This window comes from Drosophila santomea, chromosome X (genome assembly GCF_016746245.2).
Source record: "Drosophila santomea strain STO CAGO 1482 chromosome X, Prin_Dsan_1.1, whole genome shotgun sequence".
In the NCBI taxonomy this organism is placed as follows: domain Eukaryota; kingdom Metazoa; phylum Arthropoda; class Insecta; order Diptera; family Drosophilidae; genus Drosophila; species Drosophila santomea.
The window spans coordinates 1,795,650-1,817,698 of NC_053021.2; the positions used below are offsets into that span (position 1 = coordinate 1,795,650).

Below are 22,049 nucleotides of genomic sequence, written 5' to 3' on the forward strand. Positions count from 1 at the left end.
GAAGCTGGGTGTTTTCAGGAGAAAGTCCTGTGAGAAAAGCGGGTGGCCAAGACTGTCTGTTTACCGCCTTTGCATTTAAAGCTTAATCCCAGCCAAGGAAAGCATGAATTTATAATTAAAAGTAAATTAAAAGTAAATAAAACTGAAGAACCCACGAACCCCAAAAACCTTATCCAAGGAAACCAGCAAATTGGTTTGGGTCTAGCCCACTGCTCAGATACAAGATATAAAATAATATTTGACCAGGACGAGAAACGAAAGAAGAGTGCCAAGGACCCTCTAAAATTAGGCTTTTCACATCATTTCATTTGCATTTTATGTTTAATAACTAGCTAAATATTAAAAGTCTTAGTAATTCGCAGCAAACAAATAAGGCTGAAAAACTTTTAAATCTATACAATGGTCTTTACATACATACATGCAATCCCTAACAGATATGTTCTAAGTACCTTTTACTATACTTGGCAATACGTACTTTTCTGAAGTAAAAAGGCAAAAACCTCAAAAGTTTCCTCGAACACACTAAAAAGCAAGTTTAAGTACAATCCCACAATCTCTCCCCAAAATCAAATTGGTGTCAACGCATAATCAGATGCTGACCCCCCTTGCAGTTGACACATCCTCCCCCCTTCGCAGACACGGAAATCCCACCCCCCTCCACGACCGTCTTTCGACAAATTTGAATATCTAACAAGGATGAGCAGCAACATTAGCAAAAGACGAGAAAAGAAAAGAGAAAAAGAGAGCCGCAGCAGAAGCTGGGGGAAAATGGCGCCCAAAAGTAGGTTAATGTGCGTCGATGTCGATAAAAATATATTGACAGTACACAGTGGTTCCCCCAGAGGCCAAAATTCAAAAAATATGAACCAGAATAGATTTGCGCAAAAAGTAAACAAATCATCTCTAAAATGTCCAGACAATACAAGACAAAACCGGTTTTTTCTAGAAAGCTAACGGGACTTTCTAAAAATAGAATTGAAGTCGCAAGCACAAGCTCATTTGCGAAGCGTAGTTGGACGAATTGCATTCTTCTTAATAACAGAGCGAACTTCAAAAAGGTAAAGCGTCAGTAATACTTATCTGATTGATATAATTTAAAATGCAGTTTAAATTTGAAGGTATTTACTTTTATAAATTCATTATGTTAAGTTAATTTCATTGATTTAACACTTTTTTTGTAATTATATTTGATTTAACCTTTTTTGTGTATTTTGTGAACGTCTTTTTCATGTTTACGTAAAGTTTTAGTTGTGTCCCGCCGATACCCCGAAATAAATGTTTATGTCATTGTATTAAAGAGTTTCTTGAGGTAATAAAACTCTTCGAGAATTTTGCGGAAAGTTGCGGATGTGCTTGTTATCGTTAATATACTAACCCAATCTCTTATTTTTTCAAAGTCAAATTTGCCAACGAAGTCTCTGTTTTGCCTTTTTATTGTGCTGTCTGTGTGATTTTGTCTTTCGTGTATGTGTAAAATTTTCAATGCTCATTTAATTAATTATTTTGTCATTTTTTCTGTGTAAATTTGACTTGGCTTAAGACGGCGATTTGTATCAGTGTGTGTTTGAACGCCATCACATTTTTAATTTATGGTGCACAAAAAAGGGTATCTATACAGAAAAAATACAAGAAATTATCACTGCTGTACGAGATGAAATTAAGACTAAAGGCTACATAGTTGAATTGACCGAACATATGCAATGTATTCCAAACCTTTGTAAACAAATTGCTGATTATTGGACACGCTATGATCGAAAGAAATCGTCAGTACTCAAATATAAGTCTGATTGGCTGAATCAAAACGAATCAATTCCAGTGAAAAACATCTCTAAAAAATATCAGCAAAGGGTACAAAGTCCACATCGTGGACGTCAAAAACTTGATTTTGAGGAATCCTCGGCGAGAACAAAGCGACGGCGTATAGCTCATCTGGCCGAATTAGACGAATCTGCTATTTCTTCGTTACGCACTGAATGTGAAATGAAAAATATATTGCCAGCAGATCCCGATGAGGTAATTTCGCTATTAATGGAGACCGCTATGTCTAAAAACCAATATTTGCTTATCAGAAACTTCGTGAACAGCAAAATATCCTTTGATTTTTTTCCATGCTATAAACGTATATTAAATTCAAAGAAAAAGAGATACCCTGAAAACATATCTGTAGACGAATCTCACGCTGAAGTTGAATTACAAAGTTTATTAGATAATACAGCGTCGAGTATTTTAGAGCTACAGGCTAATGTTGTGGAAACAGTCAATGACGATTCTATTGAAAATTTGGTGTTAATTGGAAAATGGGGATTTGATGGAAGTACAGGTCATAGTGAATACAAACAAAAATTTTCCAATAATGATTTAGATGACAAAAGCTTGTTTGTGACATCCTACGTACCACTTCAACTTATTTCAAAATCTGGCAATAAAATAATTTGGAAAAATCCCAGGCCCTCCTCAACGCGTTACTGCAGGCCAATACGTTTCCAGTTCCAAAAAGAGACAAGTCAACTTTCTATCAATGAGGAGAGATATTTTAAAGAGAAAATAAACCTTCTAAAGCGGTCAGTGATTTTTATTCATAATAGAAATATAAACGTTGAACATAGTTTACAACTGACTATGGTGGATGGAAAGGTATGCAATGCCTTAACTGAGTCATCTTCTGCCAAATGTTACATTTGTGGTGCAAATCCAAAAGAAATGAACGATTTGGACAAATGCTTAAACAAAGTTGTAAACAAAGAACATTTCGAGTTTGGTCTTTCTCCCCTTCATGCAAAAATACGCTTCTTTGAATACTTTTTACATATATCTTACAAGTCCTCCGTCAAGATGTGGCAGGTGAGAGATCCGGAAAAAAAATTGGAAGTAATGAAAAGAAAGCAAAAAATTCAAAAAGAATTTCGCGAAAAAATGGGATTAATAGTTGACAAGCCCAGAGATGGGGGTAGAGGATCATCAAACGACGGAAATGTCGCTAGAAAATTCTTTTCTAATCCAAAATTGGCATCTGATATTACAGGAATAGATGAAAACTTGATCCATCGTTGTGCCACTATACTTCAAGCTATTGCATCGGGCTACAAAATTAATGCCAAGAAATTTAATGAATACGCTTTAGAAACTGCCAAGCAACTGACAAAAAAATATTCATGGTACTATTTGCCGGCTACAGTTCACAAGGTATTAATTCATGGATCTGCAATTATAGAACATGCAATTATATCAATTGGAGAGCTTTCCGAGGAAGCTGCGGAATCAAACAACAAAGAAATTAAAAAATGTAGACTTTATCACAGCCGGAAAATGTCACGGATTATTACAAACACCGACATTTTGAATGCACTCCTTCTACGCTCCGATCCGTTTATAACCGGACAGAGGGACCTTGAGAAAAAGGATAAGTCAACTTTGCTTGAATCTGTTTATAGTTTGCTAGAGGAAACATTGTAAAATTAATAATAAAGTATTAAATTAATTTCTAATATGCATTTTTATATTTTTCATTAGTTTTTTCCAAACAACAAAAATAAAGAAGAAGAGAATAGAGAGAAGAATAAGACTCCATAAAGTATATATATTTGTCTGCCTGCCCATTTGTCAAAAATATACACGAATTAACCTGGTTTTATTTGCTAAAAAAAATTATTGCCTACTTATAGGTGCTTGAAAAGGGGTTTTTTTGCATTTTGGTGGGGAAGGGGGCTCCAATCCTAACAATTTTTACACCATGCTTACTGAAGCACTATTGGATCCCTGAGGTTAAATTTGAGGTTTCTAACTGCACTGGAAGTATTTATGGCCGCGTCTCCGAGGAACCACTGTGCAGTAGGACATAGTACATATATACACACCGTTTTATTTTCTATTTTTGCATACATACATAAAAAAAAAAAAAAAGAAACCCTCTTAAATGCCCATTCTAAAGTTCAGTTTAAGTTGTATACAAGCTCTTACTAAAAATGATTCTTACAACATTTCAAACATATTTTATTGTACCCTTTATGTGTTGTAGTGTGTTTCTAAAATTGCGCACGTTTTTCTCAGTGTCTTTGCATATTTATCAAAAAGTAAGCTTCAATCTGCCGATGTCTAGGCTGGCGAAATTTAAAATTCTAATTGCTCAAATTGGATGTGTGTGTGTGTGTGTGCGTGTCGTCTCCTTGCCAGACGGAATGAATAAAACATTAAATCGGATTATAGAATTTTTGCATTTCTTGAAATTAACATGTTTATCCTGGCCCAAAAAAACCAAAGAGATAGAGCGGGGAAATACTACGAGTTGAATTTCCCATTGAATTGCCATTCTGCACACCATTGCCAACCATCCACAAGAAAATCCCCCACCCACCACCCACCACCATCAGAAAAACCGCACTCAAAGTGTTCGGCAAACATTTCCACTTGGCAACTTCTTGGCATTTCCCATCGACACATCGCATGCAAATTGCACAAAACCAACAAAAATCGGGTGAGAAAAGGGGGCGGGCGGGCCACTCAACGGCAGCAATTAAAACAGACATTCAGAGCTAGTGGGCGTGGCTCTAATAGGGTTAAGCATTATCTCGAGGTGTGGGAAAAGTTTTTGGCAAGGCGATAAGAGATCGATGAGAATGCATTCAGCCAAAAAAGAAAAGAACGTTGAGGAATCGGGCAAATGCAACAAAGTTTTACGACGAGTGGCAAGTGTCAATCTAAATGCAGCGCAAAAAATTAGAAGTTTGCGAAATCTTTAGGGCGCTAAATGAACTAAGATATGTATATATTGGCCCTGCAAATCTCTGTTTTCTTTAGGCTTGAAAACCATATCTCCAGAGGGCAATAGCTGTGATTTTGAGCAGATAATATCTGACCTACCTCGAATTTCAAAAGAACTTCCCCCAAAAATATCCATCCCTTCATCATCTTCATCATCTTCATCATCATCATCATCGTTGGTTTGACGTATTCGTGCAACGAACGACTGACTGGCATCCATTTGAAGTGCCATAATGAGATTAGTGTCTTAGTTATAGGGTTTTCGCTTCGGTGTTTTCAGATTCCAGATTGGGCTGATAATATGTTGGCTTCAAGGGTTCCGGTTTTGCGTCACTTTTTTTTCCCGTTTGTTTTGTATCTTTGAGTTGATCGCCCAGCTGTCGTTATGTGAAGTATGATATTGGTATGATGAGGGTGCAACAGTTGCCGGGATCGCGGCCCGTAATTAAGTCGAAAGACTTTCGGGCGATAATTACAGGTTGAGCGCGCTGCACACACAAGAATACACGCAGAAAAAATATGTGGCTATAACTCTGTTAACTCTGCTATCTTCCTTAACATTTGCGTATTTATTAGGGAAAGATGTCATTCTATTGGCATTGGCTTTTGCATCTACGTCATTTATTGTCATATGTATATAGGATGGAAAATGTCAGCATTACAATAGCTGCGACATGCCACAAGATATTTAACCCTGCACCAGCGACCGGGAAACTACACCTTGGCCACTTATGACGCAACCTCCATCGACACTCCATCGACATGGCCGCATGACAAATAGCCAAATAACCACTTCACGAACTGCCGTCGCACTCAGTGACTTGTGACTGGCATGTGTAATTAGCCTGTCAACGTTTGCACCACCACCACCACCATCACCACCACCATCACCACCACCATCACCACCACTATCACCATCATCATTCCCGCTTCCCCACCTTAGGCCCAAAACCAACCCACAGCCACCCACTTTTTGGAGCATTGTAGCGCGGTGGTGCCGATGGTGCCGATGGTGCCAGCAATGATGACGACGCCAACTGCAAGTGATGGCAAACATTATTTGATTGCCGAAAATGCAAATTGTCGAAGCCATTAACAGTTGCTGATGTGGCCGCAACACAACATTCGCAACATTCGCAGCATTCCCATCTCACATCCATCCGGCAGTTGCAAGATGAGCAGGAATTGTGCAATGTGTTGCTGCATTCCGGTTCCCCCAAGACAGGAAGTCATAGAAAGTCTGACGGAATTGAATCTAATTTGTGGGAGCCGCAGTTTCGAACAAAAAAACTTAAGGAAATGTATCCAAAAAATAAGAGTCGGGAAGTGTTTATGTGGCATGCGAAGATGTAATAGATATAATACAATATATCACATGGACTTATCAATGGTCTTGTGACATAATGGACTGCCGACTGACTGCCACAAGGTGGTTTACCCATCCCCCTGAGCGTTCCTTGAGTTTTTCCAGCGCCTTTTGTATCCCATACGTATTTGTCACGATCCTTATCGCCGGAGTGTCCTTGTTGTTGTCCCGGCTCCTTCTAATTTCTAATTATGGGGCCCATCCTGAGCGGTGCTAGCATGCATATCAATGCGATATCAAGATGCGATTTATGCGCCTTGCTCACCACAAAGACACCCTTATACATATATGTATACATGTATGTATATATATATAGTATGTATATTCACTGGCTTGGCGTGTGCATGAAAAAGTCATTAAAATGTAATAAATTAGGCCACAGGCAAAGAAGCCACTCTGAAGAAAATGGTGAATCACAGATGAATCAGGATGCCCACCACCATCACCACCACCACCTCTTCGCATTTGTTTTCCCTTCTCTTTCTCCTTCCACTTTCCTTTCCACTCGCTGGCAGAGTTGCCACCCCAGCCGAGTTTCAGTCCCAGATGAAAAGTGTATTAAATTGATTTCACTTGATTTTCCCGCTTGTACTTTATTTATTTTGTTAGAAGCGTGGCGTGGTGGGGTGGGTGGTAGAGGGTCCAGTGTCCTGATGGATGGGTATTTCTAGTACACCCAACTCCCCATTTCTGCCCTCTACGTCTGTGTGTATTCATTTCGCATTATTGCAAACTCCACACGAGCCGAGCGTAATACATTTTGCCTCCATGCCACACCTCCTTATTAAATTTTTTTTTTTTGTTGGCCTGTGCCTTTGTGGATAATGAATATCACGCGCTGCTTATTAAACCTTACGCATCGCTGCGAATCTAATAGAAAAAGTCGAAGAAGGAGCAGGAAGAAAAGCTGCACGGCAAAAAAAAACAATGTTCCTAAAGAAAATTGCCAATTAAATATAAAATATATAATAATAATAATAATGAACTATGCAATAATTTAGTGCATAGGAATGTAAGACTGGCATTTCAGAGATGGGCAGATTTTTTGAGAAATTAAAAAACGGATTGATAATCTTCTTTTTGCGAGAGGATAATTCTGCAAGTTTGGTATTATTTACGATATCTAATTGATTAGCCCATTAGTGTTTCTTCATGTGTAGAGGAGGGGGTTTATTTGCTTGGTTTACAAAACGTGCCAGTTGGAAATTTAAGCAAAAATATCAAAATGAAGCCGATGAAAGCAAACAGAGCGAGAGAGAGAGCACGTGGGCCGTAGAAAGAGAGGGCTCCGATGGTGATGGCGATGGTGATGGTGTAGTGAAATCCAGAGGTTGCCTTCAGAGGTGAACCGAGGTGAAAAGTGTGAGTGAGAGTGCGTTTCTATTTTATTTCATATCCTTTTCCTTTCTCTTTACCTGTATGAGTGTGCTGTTCCTGTTCCTGGGCAAGTGTGTGTGTGTTCCTGGGCAAGTGTGTGTGTTTGAGTGTTTGTGTGAGTGTTGTTTTGGGCCAAATATTACAAAACACAAACGCCTGTTTCCGTTTTACTAATTCGTATGCTGTTTGCATTTGCATTTTGTTGGCAGAGGGAAATGGATGCCACACATGAGTTTGGGCGCCTAAAAAGTGGGTGGCGGGCAGAACGGGCGTTGTGTGTGGACAATGAGAGAGGGGGGAAGGGGGTCTGTTGGCGGAAAATGGGGTATGCGTGCGTGCGACATGTATGAAAAATATCCTTGAGCTCGGTTTGAGTCCCGCAAAAGGAGGCAAAGTAAACGCGAAATCGAAAATATCGCGAAATTTACGGAGGGGTTTCAGGGGTTGTTAAGACCCCCTTTGGAACCCCCCCCCTCACACTCACTCACACACACACACACTCACAGGAACAACAAGCTGCGCCTTGTTGTCGTTCATTTTGCATAGCTCAAAAGCAAAGTGCCAAAATGGTTTGCGAACGCAATGGAGATGGGTTCCAAAATAAAAAAAAGAAAAGGACGGGGGCTTCGGGGGGTTTTGTGTACCCAAAGTGCAAAAGGAAATTCATGCATATGTGAGTGGGGGGTGGGGTTGGGTGGAAAGGAGAAAGCGGAAAGCGTTGAAATGTGCTACAAATTGAATTTTATTGAAACGTGTTTGAAATTTTTCGTCAGGCATTTCCACCGTTTTTGGCCCCCCACCCCCTTCTCCATTTTGGGGCAAATGTGCGAGATGGGTGAGAGAGTTTCTGATGGCGGAAAATGCGAGAAGGGAGCCGACTAAATCGAGGGGTGGCAACTCTGCTTGTTTTGGGTCCATTGTAGAATGCAAACACGGGCAATCGCCAAGTGTCGCACACTCATTCCACACACACACACACACACACACACATTGCCAATGGCCAACTATTCAAAACGGGTGTGGGTGTGGAAGTGCTCATCCCAAAATAGTGGGGGCTCCAAAAACCATAGGTGTACTAAAAGGAGGGTGGCCCAAAGCGAACGCCTGTCAGGCGAACAAAAGAAGATGCCATCGCCAGTGCGCCACAAAGCAGACAACCAAGCGGCGAATGAGACTAAAAAGCTGGTCAAAAAGTGAGCAAAAACCTAATCTACGGCAGGGTTGTCACCCGCATTGCAGATGCAGCGCAAAAAGATAGCTGCACAGTTGAAATATTAGCCTGCTAGTTCCTTGAGAGGAATGACAAGGACTTCCACTAAAAATACATTTCTAAACAAGGTTGTCATATTTTAAATTTAATATCAAAAGCCAAAACATAGAGTAATACTGGTTTATTAATTTTTTAACGACTTGATGACTATGTAGGCAGTTGGGGAAAAGGGTAACAATCTTCTTTTAAGAATCACACTGCACACTAGAATGCATAATTAAACCCCAACTCCGTTCCTGCTATCATTTTTGTATGCCACGGCATAGTTCTGATTTCAATTTGAATTCGAATACGTTTTGTTCGATTTAAGTGCAGTGGCAACACAGGTAGCCCCCAAATGCTTTTTATATGGCCTACAATCCATCGGTTCGATGGCGTTTCATTAGCCAAAGTGCCGGTAACCTGGCCAAGCGACAACGACAGGCGACAGTGACAAATGTCTGAGGAATGGGAACGAGAGCGACGGTAGCCGAAAAGAATATTTCACTGCCTCCAATTCTATTTGAAGTCACCTGCTTACCATTCTGCTTCCGATTTCTATTCCCCCTCCTTTCATTTCCTATTTTTTTATTCCATTAAAATATCGACAAGTTGGAAATTAGTTGATTTGTATATGACAAATAGGAAGGGGGTCCATTGTAAGAAAATGTTTGTGTCAAAAGACTGTATATACATGGTTAATTTTTTGAATCCAAATTTTCTTTCGGCGTAGGTGCAGCGCAGGTAGAAATGAAAAGCTATGAGCAAGATGTTCGGAAACCTTCTTGGCCCAACTTCAATTCGGGTTTTCTGGGCCTGAGCCCTGAGTCTTTGCCTTGTCAATCGGTGACTAATGTTCAGCAATTTGGCTAAGCGACAGACACTGGAGACAACAACGGGAATCCGAAAAGGAGTCAGGCAGGTAGAGGTTGGTAGGTTGGTAGGGATGAAAGAGCCAGAAACGAGCTAAAATGCCAGGACAAAATCGTTAAAATGTTAACAACAAACTGACTAAAATAAATCAATGCGCTTTTCGTTATTTATTCCCTTTCAACTTTTATTTCACTTCCATTTGTATGTGTGCCCCCAGGGGCAGAATCTACCCTCCCATCTCTTTTTTGTATTTTGTGTTAAGGTGTAGGGGGGCAGAGTGTGGGGACAAGTTTCTCGGAATCCGCATTCAATTTGTTTATCGGCAAGAAATTGAGTGAGTGTCACTGAATGAATCAAGTGCCAAAGTGCCCGAATCGGTGCACAGTCCTTGGATTTCCACCCAATTCAATACCCATCCCCATTCCCCAATCCCCATTCGCAAAAGTCCAACCCCCCTCAGGTGACGGTGTTTTTGTCATTAGTTGCATTAACTTTCCGCTTGACAGTCAATTTCTTTCGTTTTTCTTGGCCTTTTCGGGTATTTTCTTTTCGTTTTTGCCTCCTTAGCGTATGCAAATTTGTTTTGTTTCAGTCCGATATGCGAAATGATAAAAAATACGAACCCAAAAGCGATGACAACTTGGTTTAGCAGACGCAATTTAGCAATTGATGGAGGGATCCGTTTTAAATTATTGGATTTTCAAGGAAATATATCTAAAGCCTATTTTATACACACAAAACCGACAAACAGTGTTGTCAGCCGCGCATTAAATTAAGCATGCTACGATTTACAGAGTTGCCTTAAAACAATTAGGGTGTTTGACAGAAATTACTAAAATACATTTAAATAGGTTACAAACCCTATTTATTTTTGTGGTTTTTGATAACCCTTAGTCCTAATTGGTTCCCAAATTCCGAATGCCACTTAAAACAAACTTCTTAATTCATGTGTTCTCGATGGAATGCCTACTTTTTTTGGTATCTTGGGTAAGGGATTCAATTTTCTGACTCAGTAAGAGCAAACGATTTAAATGCAGCCAGGCAGTCACCTTTGAATACAGCGATAACACACATGCAATAAATTTTGTCACTAATTTTTGTCGCCTCCGCTTTCCTTTCCTTTATCCCCCGGTCTTCCTTTCCACTGTCTCCTTAATGAAGCCAGGAAGCAATAATGAAGGGGGCAAAACGAAGGGGAGCGATAAATCAAAAATGTGAGACGGTTAAAAACAAAGACAACATCCGAAATATGTCAAATGATTCATATTAAAGTGCGCGGTTATGTTCTCCTCGCTCGGTTATAAATCAAGCAAAGATACAGATACAAAATAGACACATACACATGCGGATACACGGCCACAGATACAGATACATATACAAGTGCGTAGATGTCGCCTGCGTTTGTCATTGTCGTATTCGGTTTTTGGCTTTGTATGTAGTACATCCGCAATGGAAGTGAGGTTTTGGAGCTTCGTATGGATGGAAACATTCTGGGGGGAGCCCGAAAACCGAACACCGAACACTGAGACTGAAATTGGGGAACGTTGGATGTTGAATGTTGGATGTCGCGTGCAAACGCGTTGATATATCGATTTGGCCCGGGCTACTTAATCAAAATAATGCCCGGCAATGCGAAGCGCTGACAATTCTCGGAATTTTGATAGAGTTGCTCCAATGGATTGCGGTTCTTGTGACAAATCTTCGCCGGAATGGAGTTTCGTGGTAAGCTAATCGAAAATGTTGATAAATTGGTAGTAGGTGCTGTCGGATCTCCCAAAATTCAACAGAGAACTTTATGTTTATCGATGTGTCGACAATTTAACATTAACATTGAAAAGTACACCGATACATCAAATGATCTAATTCGGATTTTTAGTCTTTAAGGCTTACACAGACCCCTAAGCAAAAGTCCTTTTCGGTTTACGTTAAATATTTCAAGTATTCGGCATTTTCGTGAAGCGGAAGTTCTATGGCAACTTTGCCGCTCATCCAATGGCTCAAATAGCCCAAAATGTTACCCAAAGGATCTCCGAAAGTACAAAACAATTGAGAACTCGCAGGATAAATTCGGCATTTGCAGTTGCAAAGTTGAAGTTTGGGCTTCTTCTCCACCAAAAAGGCGTCGTGTAAGCGTATTTAACTTTATTATTTATTCCAAAACTCCAACGTGTGTGTGTGTGTGCATGTGTTGAAGCGCTTATTAATTTATAATACACTGCGGCCTTGCCTTTTTGGGGTGGCCCCAAAAACTTTGTATTCAATAAAATGCCGCCGTTGTTGTTTGCGTTGTGTTGGGGTGGGCATTTCATAGTTATATTTTTTTCACCCAGGACTTTAGGACTTTCGGGAACTAAAATGTTTGCGAGTTCCTGGAGCCGAGTGTGTGTGTGTGTGTGTGTGAATGTGGATGCAACTCATTTGCATAAAATGCTGCTGAAACATTTATGCCCCACAGCAGTCAGCGGCACACTTGAGATAATTCTAATTAATGGGGCTATAGTGAACCAAACTGGCCATAGCTAAAAACCCTCATCGCCCCTCTTCCTTCTTCTGCATTTTGAACTACTTTACCGCATTTTTTGTAGTCGATGACCAAAATATTACTTGGCAGTTGGTAATTAACTTTAAAGATCTTGTTCAATTTAAAATCCCCCCTCAACTGTTTAAGTGTCAAGCTAAATTATATCTGGTTTTATTCTAAATTTCCAAATGTATCCACATCTAATGAGTCAATGAGCCACTAAGGAAAATCGCCATCCCAAAAGGCAGTTAAAAGCGGAAAATTCAGGGGTTGTTGGGCTACTCAAGACAATGGGCTCTTCTTAGCTGGAACTTTTCGAGCTTTAAGATACTCTAGTACATAGAAGCGCAAAAAAAAAAACAAATGAGCAAAGCGTTCCCAAAATGTTATTCGGCCAGAAAGGCCAGAAACAAAAGGGGCAGTGGTGGAAGTGGTGTGTGGGTGGTGGAAAATGGTTAGGGGAAAATCTCCGACCAACACGGAACATAATGGCATAAAGCGTTGATAACAAATTTGCGCATTTCAACATGAATGAATCCTCTAGAGTGGCGGAGCACACACATGAAAGGGGCCTCGCTCCAAAACTCAAAAAGGAGAGTGCGGGATTTGGGGGCTGTTGTTCACTCACTCAAGGATTTTCCAGGCGGAGGACGACATCAGAGGGATGGAATACCCCTTTGGGGGTGGCTCGTCGGCTGGTTTCTTCTTCTGCTTCTACTGTTCCTGGGTAGGTGACATTGTTGCCTTAAGTGGCCAAGCGGCTAAATGACAAACAGACGGCCCAGCGACGTGAGTGGATACGGCTTCGCCCATTCCCCATTACCCATCCCCCATTTCCATTCTCCAACACATTTACCGTCTCCTAGGACCATGTAACCGAGTGTCCGGATACGGATCCATGTCCGTGTCCATGTCCATGTCCATGTCCGTGTCCATGTCCAAAAGTCCAAAGTCCAGTCACGGCTTGCTGCCAGCATGTCAACATTTGCTCCGGCGCCTTGAGAAAAGGCCCCAGATCCACGGGACATACTGGGGAAAATCCGGGGGAAAAGTGGAGAAATGGAGAAACCGGGGAGGGGACATCAGCCTGATTTTCCGACATGGCCTCTGTGATTTTTCGGCCGCCGCCGAGACAAGAGATGAGAAACGCTGACGCAGCTAAGAGGAAGGTCGCAGGGAAAGTCGCAGCAGAGTCATCAGGGCACTGAGCGAAAATGCATGCCGATTATGGGCATAAAAACCAAGTAAAACTAAGATGTAGAGCATGTTATGAATTCATAAACTTTGCTTACAATCGAAAACTCAACAAAAGATTTATCTGACAAATTCGAATAGTTTTTATGTTACGGAATTCTAAATTTATTGTGATTTGTAACCAGGATTTGTTTTTTCCGAGTGTCTCGAGCGTAGACAAAAGAAATCAGTGTGAGGAGAACAAGGACAGCGGGAAGAATACGTGCAGGCTGCACAGGATGCCCTCTCCAAGGACCCCATATCCTTCAGTCTCGCTGCCACTGCCTCCTTCTCGCTCCCTCCCGCTTGTTGACGTTTCATTTATCGTAATCAAGTGCGCAATCAATGCGAAGAGTATTGCACTTAACTACCCCCTTCCCTTTCTACGCCCATCCAGCCATCTCTCTTTCTCTGTGTACTTGTTTTGTGTCTCCAACTTCTAATTTACTTTGATTTGTTTGGCTGGTGAAGAAGGAGTTGAGCAGGCCATTTGGATGACTGACTGTCTGACTGACAGCGACATTGATCTATCCGTGAACTTTTGACGCGAGAAAGTCAGAATAATGATTGAAAAAGGAAGTAATGTGACTCCAAGGCTGCGTTAGCCACAAATCAACAAAGGATTATTATATGTGGCTATTTCAAGCAAATGCCTACAGCATTGAGTGCCTTTAACTTTGGTTAAAAATACTTCGGTTCGAGCATTAAACCCAATAGCTTGCAACTTAAACTGCACCCAAAAAAAAAAAATTGCCAAAATTGCAGCAGTTTAGTGCCGGATTTGTCCCCTTTTAAACGGCTTCCCGAAAAAGCCCCACTGATAATGACAAAGCCAGCCAAAAAGGCAGCAAGCAGAAGAGCAGTACAGTCAGCACATTTTAACGCTGACTGACTGACGAAACAAAAAGCAAAAAAAAAACGCTGGGAAAAAATAGAAAATGGTTGTTTCGCTAACCGAAAATCGTGCCCAAAAGTTTGTGGCCGAGCGCTTGACTGGCGGGTAACTTTGCGGCGGTCCAAATCCAAACCCATCCTCACCGGAATCCCAATCCCAATCCCAGTCCTCATTCCCATCCTCTCCTGCTCATCCGAATCCGAATTCGTTGTCAGTTTCGCTTCCCTTTTCCATCTATCTCACTCTGTGTGGGTGTGCGTGTGTTGGTGTGTGTATGAATGTTGGCCAGGACAAAAGGAAAAGCGAGGACATCGCGATATTGTCAGCGGGCCCAGAGAAAAATGCAATTTCTGCAGAGAGCATCGCACACCAAAAATTTCCTCGACGACAACGAAAATTGGATGAGCACTTCTTCTTTCTGCCCCCTCTGATGCTACAAAAAAAAAAAAAAAAAAAAAAAACCAAAATAAAAAAGGTAAGGGAGATATATATATATATATATATATGTATATATATATAGTGGGCGGTAAAATAGAAAATGGGAGTGGCAGACCGACAGAGCATACAAAATAACCACACACACCCCTCACAATTTCCCACTATTTTCTTCTCCTCTATATATATATATATATTTTTTAGCGCCAGCAAAATTCGCAAAAGGGCAAAGCCAAAGCGGAAATTGTTGAACAGAACTTAAATCTCAACCACAAACCCAAGCTGCACATTATCTATGAATGTGGTTTTTGTTGTGCAGCCTCGGAGTACTGGGTGGTTTTCCTGGGTGGTGTTTTGCAACCCCCCACACCCCTCACAATTTTCCCCACTATTTTCTTCTATATATGTATATATATATTTTTTTAGCGCCAGCAAAAATCGCAAAAGGGGCAAAGCCAAAGCGGAAATTGTTGAACAGAACTTAAATCTCAACGAAATTGTTTTTGGCGACAGTTTTGTGTATGGCCGGCCTGTTCCACTGTAGTGGGTGGTGCCAGCCCCCCTCCCTTAACCTATCTTCATGAAGGTCCGAGCCTTGTTAGCAAGCAGCATCAGCAGCTGGCGTTGTGCATGTGCAAGTTACAAGCTGCATGTGTGTCCACAGGAACCACCCACAATCGGCCATTGAAAAGCTCCACACCACCCACAACCCACCACCCACATGAGCCACCTCATTTGGAGTCGCTCTAAAAATTAAGCCAGGTGGTTTTAAGGTTCAACTTCCATTTCATGATTCGGAAGGGAAACGAATGTATCAGTAGCTCGAGATGATTCTATGCAGACGGCGATCACATTGGGTTTGAATCTTTTTGCATTGAGAATAGAGTAATATTCCGTGTACCATAACTGTAGCTTATAATAATAGCAAATACCAAGAAGGAATACCTAAGAGCACTTGCCCCGGATCGTAACGCTAAGGAAAGTTAGGAAGTGCAGTTCCCGGCCGTTCTAACCGAAGCTCTATAGGCTTTTTTTGTTTTTGGTTTTTGTGTGAGTGAAATGGGTGGCTTAGCTGGTTGGGTTGCCTGCACCAGCATTGCAGAGATTTGTTGGGTTGGAAATTGCCCAACAAATTTCGGTTGGCGGGCCACAAACAACACGACACACGGCTGCTGGGTGTGGAAAATGTATGGCGAGTGGGTGGTTGGTTGGGGGGTAGTTGAAGGGGGGCTGAAAATGGCGAGAGTTTGGGATTGAGTTTGGATGCCATGTAAGCGCGTATCTATGCATACATCTCCTGTGCTTTTCAGTCTGTCCGTGTGTGTGTGAGTGTGCGGAAATGTGTGTGTTTGTGCAGATTACTTACTTTTGGAGCGTTAGTCGTTAGTGCCTTTATTTCATAGTTGCCGTCACGCCCAAAACCGCAACTGCCACGCCTTCCTACCGCCCTCGTCGGTTTTTTTTTTGGTTTTGGTGGTGGGGAGAAGAACTGGGAAGGGGGGGAGGGGGGGGGGGGGGGGGGAATGGGCTACTTAGACGAGCAAGCCGCACAAAAGCGCAAAAGCCGTTCATTGATAATGTAAGCTCAGCACAAAAATATCTCGTAGGTAGGTAGGCAGGCTAGCATGAAAATTTGCCAGAGCGGGAAAACTGAGGAGAAAATCCAGAGGTGGAGGTCATAACTAGGTGGTAAAGTGCGGGGGAGAAAGAAAACCCGGGATGCACAGCTCACCACACACACACACACACACACACTAGCATTTATGAAGCCTGCGAAAAGTTTGGCCTCTACTGGCCAAAAAATTATGTGGCTATATTTAAAGTTTTCGTGGGCTTTCGGTCCATAGTTGGGCACTAGACTGCTTAATACTTTTTCAGTTAACTAACGCAAACTTTTGCCAGAATATACATATATGTATCTATATCTTAACTATATGCCCTTGCATATACGATGTGCGGTTGGCTTCGTTGGGCCCATTCTGTGTGTACTTAACCGTTTTGGGTTGACCCACGGACGTCTGTCTTGAAATTTGATACATACCTGAAAGATAAGAGATGGGAAAATGTTAAATTTGTAAATATAAAACGATCTTAAGAACTTCGAACTATGTGAAGTCTATAAAGTACGAAATCTTTCAATAATTTTTATTATTTTATCGTATATTGTATAAGTACATATATATACATATTTATTACGCCAAGCCCCTAGTTTAATATTCGCTGCTCGTTAAATTACAGTAGTCATTATGCGTCACATTAAGTCTCCCTCCCCGTTTTCTTTTTGGGGTGTTACACAAACATTCGACTCATTTAGCACATTGTTCAAATATAGACCGGCATAACCTCAAAGTGCTGAATGGAAAAACAGCAAAACAACAAAAAGAGGAGTTGAAAAAAGGAAACAGCACACAAGGAGTTTCCCCCCATCATGTTTTCCTCGTGTTTTTTTGTGCATTTGTATTTTTTTCCCCCCGCCGTTTTTCTGAAGAACCGCCTCCAACGGTCGGAGTAATTTTGCATAAATTAAGCATCGACAAGGTCCGAGACATAACAGTATTGCTAATTACAGCATAATGTCCGAATTCACAGGAGAAACTAGGCGAAATTTGGTATTGGAGTTGGAAATAAAAAAAAAGGGTGGGCAGAACAACAAATTAGCATAATAACGTCTAATCATACAAACGAAAAAATTAAATAACGAAATGGGAGTTGTGGGGATAAATATGCTAAGTAGGCACACGACCGTACAATTTGTTGGCTTCTTGATGGTTTTTTTTTTGTATCCATATCCCTGGTGTTTTTTCTTTTTTTTTGGTCTGAACACTACAAGCCATTAACGCACATTAGCAGAACTTATAAATTTATTGCCGCCCGTCTCGATATGGATGAATGTTTCAGTGGGCTTGGGTTTTAATTCGAGGACCTCGTCGAGGGGTGGTTGCTACTGAAGGAAAGAAGAAGCCCCTCTCGATAAACAATGACCACCAAAGGGGGTTGCTACTTATGCATTGCTGTGAAAGTGAGCGTGAACTCGAGAGGAACTCGGATTTCAATCTTGGGAATACAGTGGTTCCACAATATATGTACTTTTTTAATTGAAAGAATAATATATAAAGTACAGTGTGATGTGTAGATGACTTTGGCCGGAGTTTTTCATTTAATAAAATATACATGTTGAAAACAATTAAAGTTTATAAATTAATTTAAAAAATTTCCATCAGAATATAACACAGTCCACACCACTGTCTGACATTTACAGATTGTACAATGATTTTGCTAATTTGTTTGTCAGCCCGTAGAATGTTGTGTTGTGCTCGCCTTTTTTACAACAACTAACCCTTAACCCGTAACCGTAACCCTCCGCTTGCCGTTACCCTTCTTAACCCAAGGATGCCTACGAAGGGGGAAATTGAGGCGGCACACGTGCAAAATCTCTCAAGCCAAATGCAGTTAGCCGGAGCATTTCCCATTTTCCAGGCACAGCTAAAAAAAAAACACATTTGTGCTGCCGAAGAAAATGCAATACAGAATGAATATTTCAGCAGGTCAGTGGAAAACAGTAGGGAGTTGGATAAGACTGGCGGGGGGAAAGTTAGAGGAAGCCCCTGTTGAAATCAACGCTATGCCATAAGAGGAAAATTGCATTTCGCATTTATCCCTGAATGCCAGGTGTATGTTTCAACTCCCCCTCCGTTTTCCTCACTCCATTTTTTTTTATTTTTTGGCCATCCCCCCTCTTTTGAACACACTCTTTATTTCGCACAGTGGTACAGGCATTTAGCTCCTGTTTAACCCTCGGCCCGACAAACAGATGAGAGGTACCCATAAAAGAATACCCCGAAGAACGGTTAAAACGGTTAATAACACAAAGGGAAGAGCCGACGGAAGAAGGGTTAACAAGGCAAAAGTACAAAAAAAAAAAAAAAAGAACGGTAATTCAACAGCAGGCATCCCCAGGGAAGAAACTCACTGCCAGGGGGAAATTCTTCCAAAAAAAAAAAAAAACCCCTCTCTTTCTTCAAAAAAGGAGCACGCGTCACATACTAGGGGCTTTTTTTTGGGTGCTTAGTCTTAGGGTTCGATGTCCATTTAAAGAAACCAAACAGCCACCTGTTGCACATGGAGATTCTCCCTTTTTGGCTGTCAATCACTAGGAATTTTATTCATTTACAAAAAAAAAAAAAAATAAGACAATTAAAACATAGGGTATTGCTAAAAGAATCTTAAAAGATCTTGTTTAAATATTCCCTCGTTCCCTCTCATTACTTTGCAACTCCAAGTGCCATTTAATAGAACTTGTAATTATTTCTTTGGGAGACGGATTTGCGACTTATAACAGTTGTTAGTTAAGTCTTATCTCTAGATCTTTCACATGTTTCATAAGCCTTTCTTCAATCGTATATTCCCCACTTCCCCCCATTTCCCTGGCTTTATTTTCAACATACTGTTCTACTTTGTGTGCACTGCAATTCCGTTATTTATGCGCGGACCGTTTTCACATATCCCGATATGTATGCATACACATGCATATCTATATATTGTGCTATATTATTATTATTATTATTCTTATGAGACAGCTCCTGCTGTTCCCGGTTACTATACTGCCTTATTCCTTGCCGCTGCCACTGCTGTCGTTACTGCCTTTTTTACTTTTTATTTTTATTTGTATTTTTTGTTTGCGCCCCATTTGGCTGTTTGTATTCATTTCGAATCTTCATTGCCTTTGTTTTACAACAATTGCATGCCACATTGCTCCTGCTGCCGCTTTAGCCGCTCCTGCCCGCATACCCTAACCAAATCTTAAGGTATAACAGTTTGTATATACAATAGTTTATGAATAAATTCCAAATACTAATAACCGTATATGTATATCACAAAATATCATAAAATATACCTCAGTACATCATTATATATTTTTTATTTATTATTATAAATATATCTGTAAGAATCTGGTTTAAATGAAATACCAAATCGCTCTTCTATTGATTTGTTTTGATTACAATGCACGGCATCATGGTGATCATGGTAAAGAGTATTCACCCCTTCGGCTGTATATTACTTTGGCTGTACTTTTTTTATTTTCGTACTTTTGCTAAACTCAGCATTTAATTTTAGTTGGCCCAAAGGGTTGAGACGACGACGGCGACAGTCAGTTTCGGTTCTCTTCAGCTCAGTTCAGTTGAGTTCTGTTCAGTTAGGTTCGCTTTTGACTGCAGATTGTGTTTGTGCGAAAGGTTGTGTACGGGAGTACGTACGTACATATGTATATACATATGTATGTATGTGTATGCTCCGGCTTGGGGTAAAATGTTTTGCATTTTATTTTTTCTCGTTCTCCTTGTTTGCCACAATAAAAAGGGTGAATTTTTATATATTTTGCCATAAGTTTTTATGGCTTCCGTGTGTGGCGGCTGTCGGTAGCTGTCCGCATGTCCGTTTGTGTGCTGTCCGTTAACTCTTGACTGGCCTACACCGCACAAATATTCTGTAGCGTCCCAAAAATCGAAAATCATTCCTTTCGATATTTTTCTTTTCTATTCAACAGAGCGATAACTATATAGCGGCTATTCTATTATAATATATTATATTTTTAGGGAATATTTCATGGACAAAAAACCAATAGTCTTTAATAAAGAACGCATTAGAGTTCCATCAAAACTAAAAGTGTATCCTACTCTTTTCATTTTTCCACTGTTTTTGTCGACATTTTGTCAAAAGTTAGTCCAGTCAACCAGGTTTTAGGGGCGGCGGGGCGTGGCTTGCGGTGTGTCTAACATGACGCGCCTTTACACTTAACTGTTTTAAAAAGTTTTCCCATCCTGCGTTCCGCTTTTCCATTTTCCCCCTCCCACTTTTGGCGCATTCTTTTCATTGTTGCTCTCCTTGTTTTGCACTTTTAATTCGGTTTATTTGAGCACAATTTATGAGTGTCTGTGTGTGTGTGTATTTAGATTTTAATCTACTTTGCCGCTGCAGCTGCAAAAAACTTTTTGGCAGCACCACACCCCAAAAGAGGACTAACAACACTCCATTTTTTTTTATATTTTTTCTTTTTCGTACATCAAAATTAAGCAAAAAACGCCTCGTAGTTTGCAGGGAAATTTTTTTTTGGGAAAATTGAGGAACGAACTCCTAATTGGATAACAAATTTCTACTGTAATTTAATGGGCTCAAAAAGTCACAAAAACAAACAATAAATACAAAAAAGTCCACATTAAAAGGCCTTTTAAAAGGCTACAAAAAATGTTAATGTACAAAAGACTTATAGCGAATCGAAACAAACGCCCTTTGATAGTCATTCATACAAATTTAAAACAAAATTACCTTTCGTATTAAAAAATTTTGCAATATTTGTATTTTTTGGCGTGTCAGTTGCAGTCCGTTTTTTTTTCTGCATTTCGACAATATATTTGATTTTACTGCCGCAATCAAACGACAATCAACAATTTAATAATTTGTAAAGTTGTTGCTCTAAATCTGTCAAAAACATTTGGCGTGCGAATTTTCAAATGCGCACACATTGTTCAAAATGTAGGCCAATTAAAATTCAATTTCATTGTTGCTTACCTTCTGTGAAGAAATGTGTTGCACTTTTTGTGCAAATATTCACAGTAGAGTGCCTAAAACAGACTTCTTCAGATAGCGAACTTGGGTTGCTTCTGCACTTAAAGTGCAGCTAAACGCAAAACAGTGGTTATAATTAGCAATATTCCCACTTCGCTTGCAGTGCCCATGCCCATATATTAGAATACTATGTAATTCAACCCACTACTACCTCTACTACCACCCCTTTCCCGCCCCAAGTATCCCATAAAATTACACTTGAATCATTCAGCGAGTTGGGAATTGCTCACATTTGATTGCACACATTAATTTAGTCGCTGACTTTTGCCGACTGCCCACACACAAAGCGCCACCAAAGAGGATGGAAAATCGTGGGGGAAAATCAAGGCGAATCGGGGGAAGTCGGGGCATTGCAGCGGCGGGGAAAGGAAATGAAGGTGGGGAGGGATCGTATCCCAAGAAACGTGCTCTGCAAACGAATGCAAGGGCCAGTGTTAAATTTCAATGCCAATTGCAGTTTAAAACGGAGAATTGCCCGGGGAATCGTCGGCTTTTTTCCTCGATTTGTATGGCTTTTTAAATGCAAAATTCTTAAAATTTACTTGCATGTAAATTACTTGCAATATAAATGCACGGCTTGGATCTCAGGCGAAGCAGTTGTAATTTCTCTCTGTGCATGTGGCTCTTTTGTCGATCGCACTCGATAGATGCGGGCCAACGTCTGTGATTTCTCAACGTTTAAACTTTCATAAGTATTATTAACATTTCTGCTGAAGAC

General features: G+C 40.6%; 2 protein-coding genes across 8 annotated transcripts in view; one reads left to right on the forward strand and one right to left on the reverse strand.

The window, feature by feature from the left end:
• The window catches only part of LOC120457315 (teneurin-a), a 144,166-nt gene that overhangs the window by 72,502 nt on the left and 49,615 nt on the right, over window positions 1-22,049 (reverse strand). The window lies entirely within an intron of this gene.
• Window positions 832-3,478, forward strand: LOC120457319. Of its 2 annotated transcripts, none has more exons than XM_039644824.1 (2): window positions 832-3,155; window positions 3,212-3,478. In XM_039644824.1, coding segments are annotated over exons 1-2 (1,461 nt in total). In that variant the 5' UTR covers window positions 832-1,695; the 3' UTR covers window positions 3,213-3,478. The 2 variants fall into 2 exon arrangements, with proteins under 2 accessions (XP_039500758.1, XP_039500757.1); XM_039644823.1 differs by having other exon boundaries at window positions 833-888; window positions 947-3,478.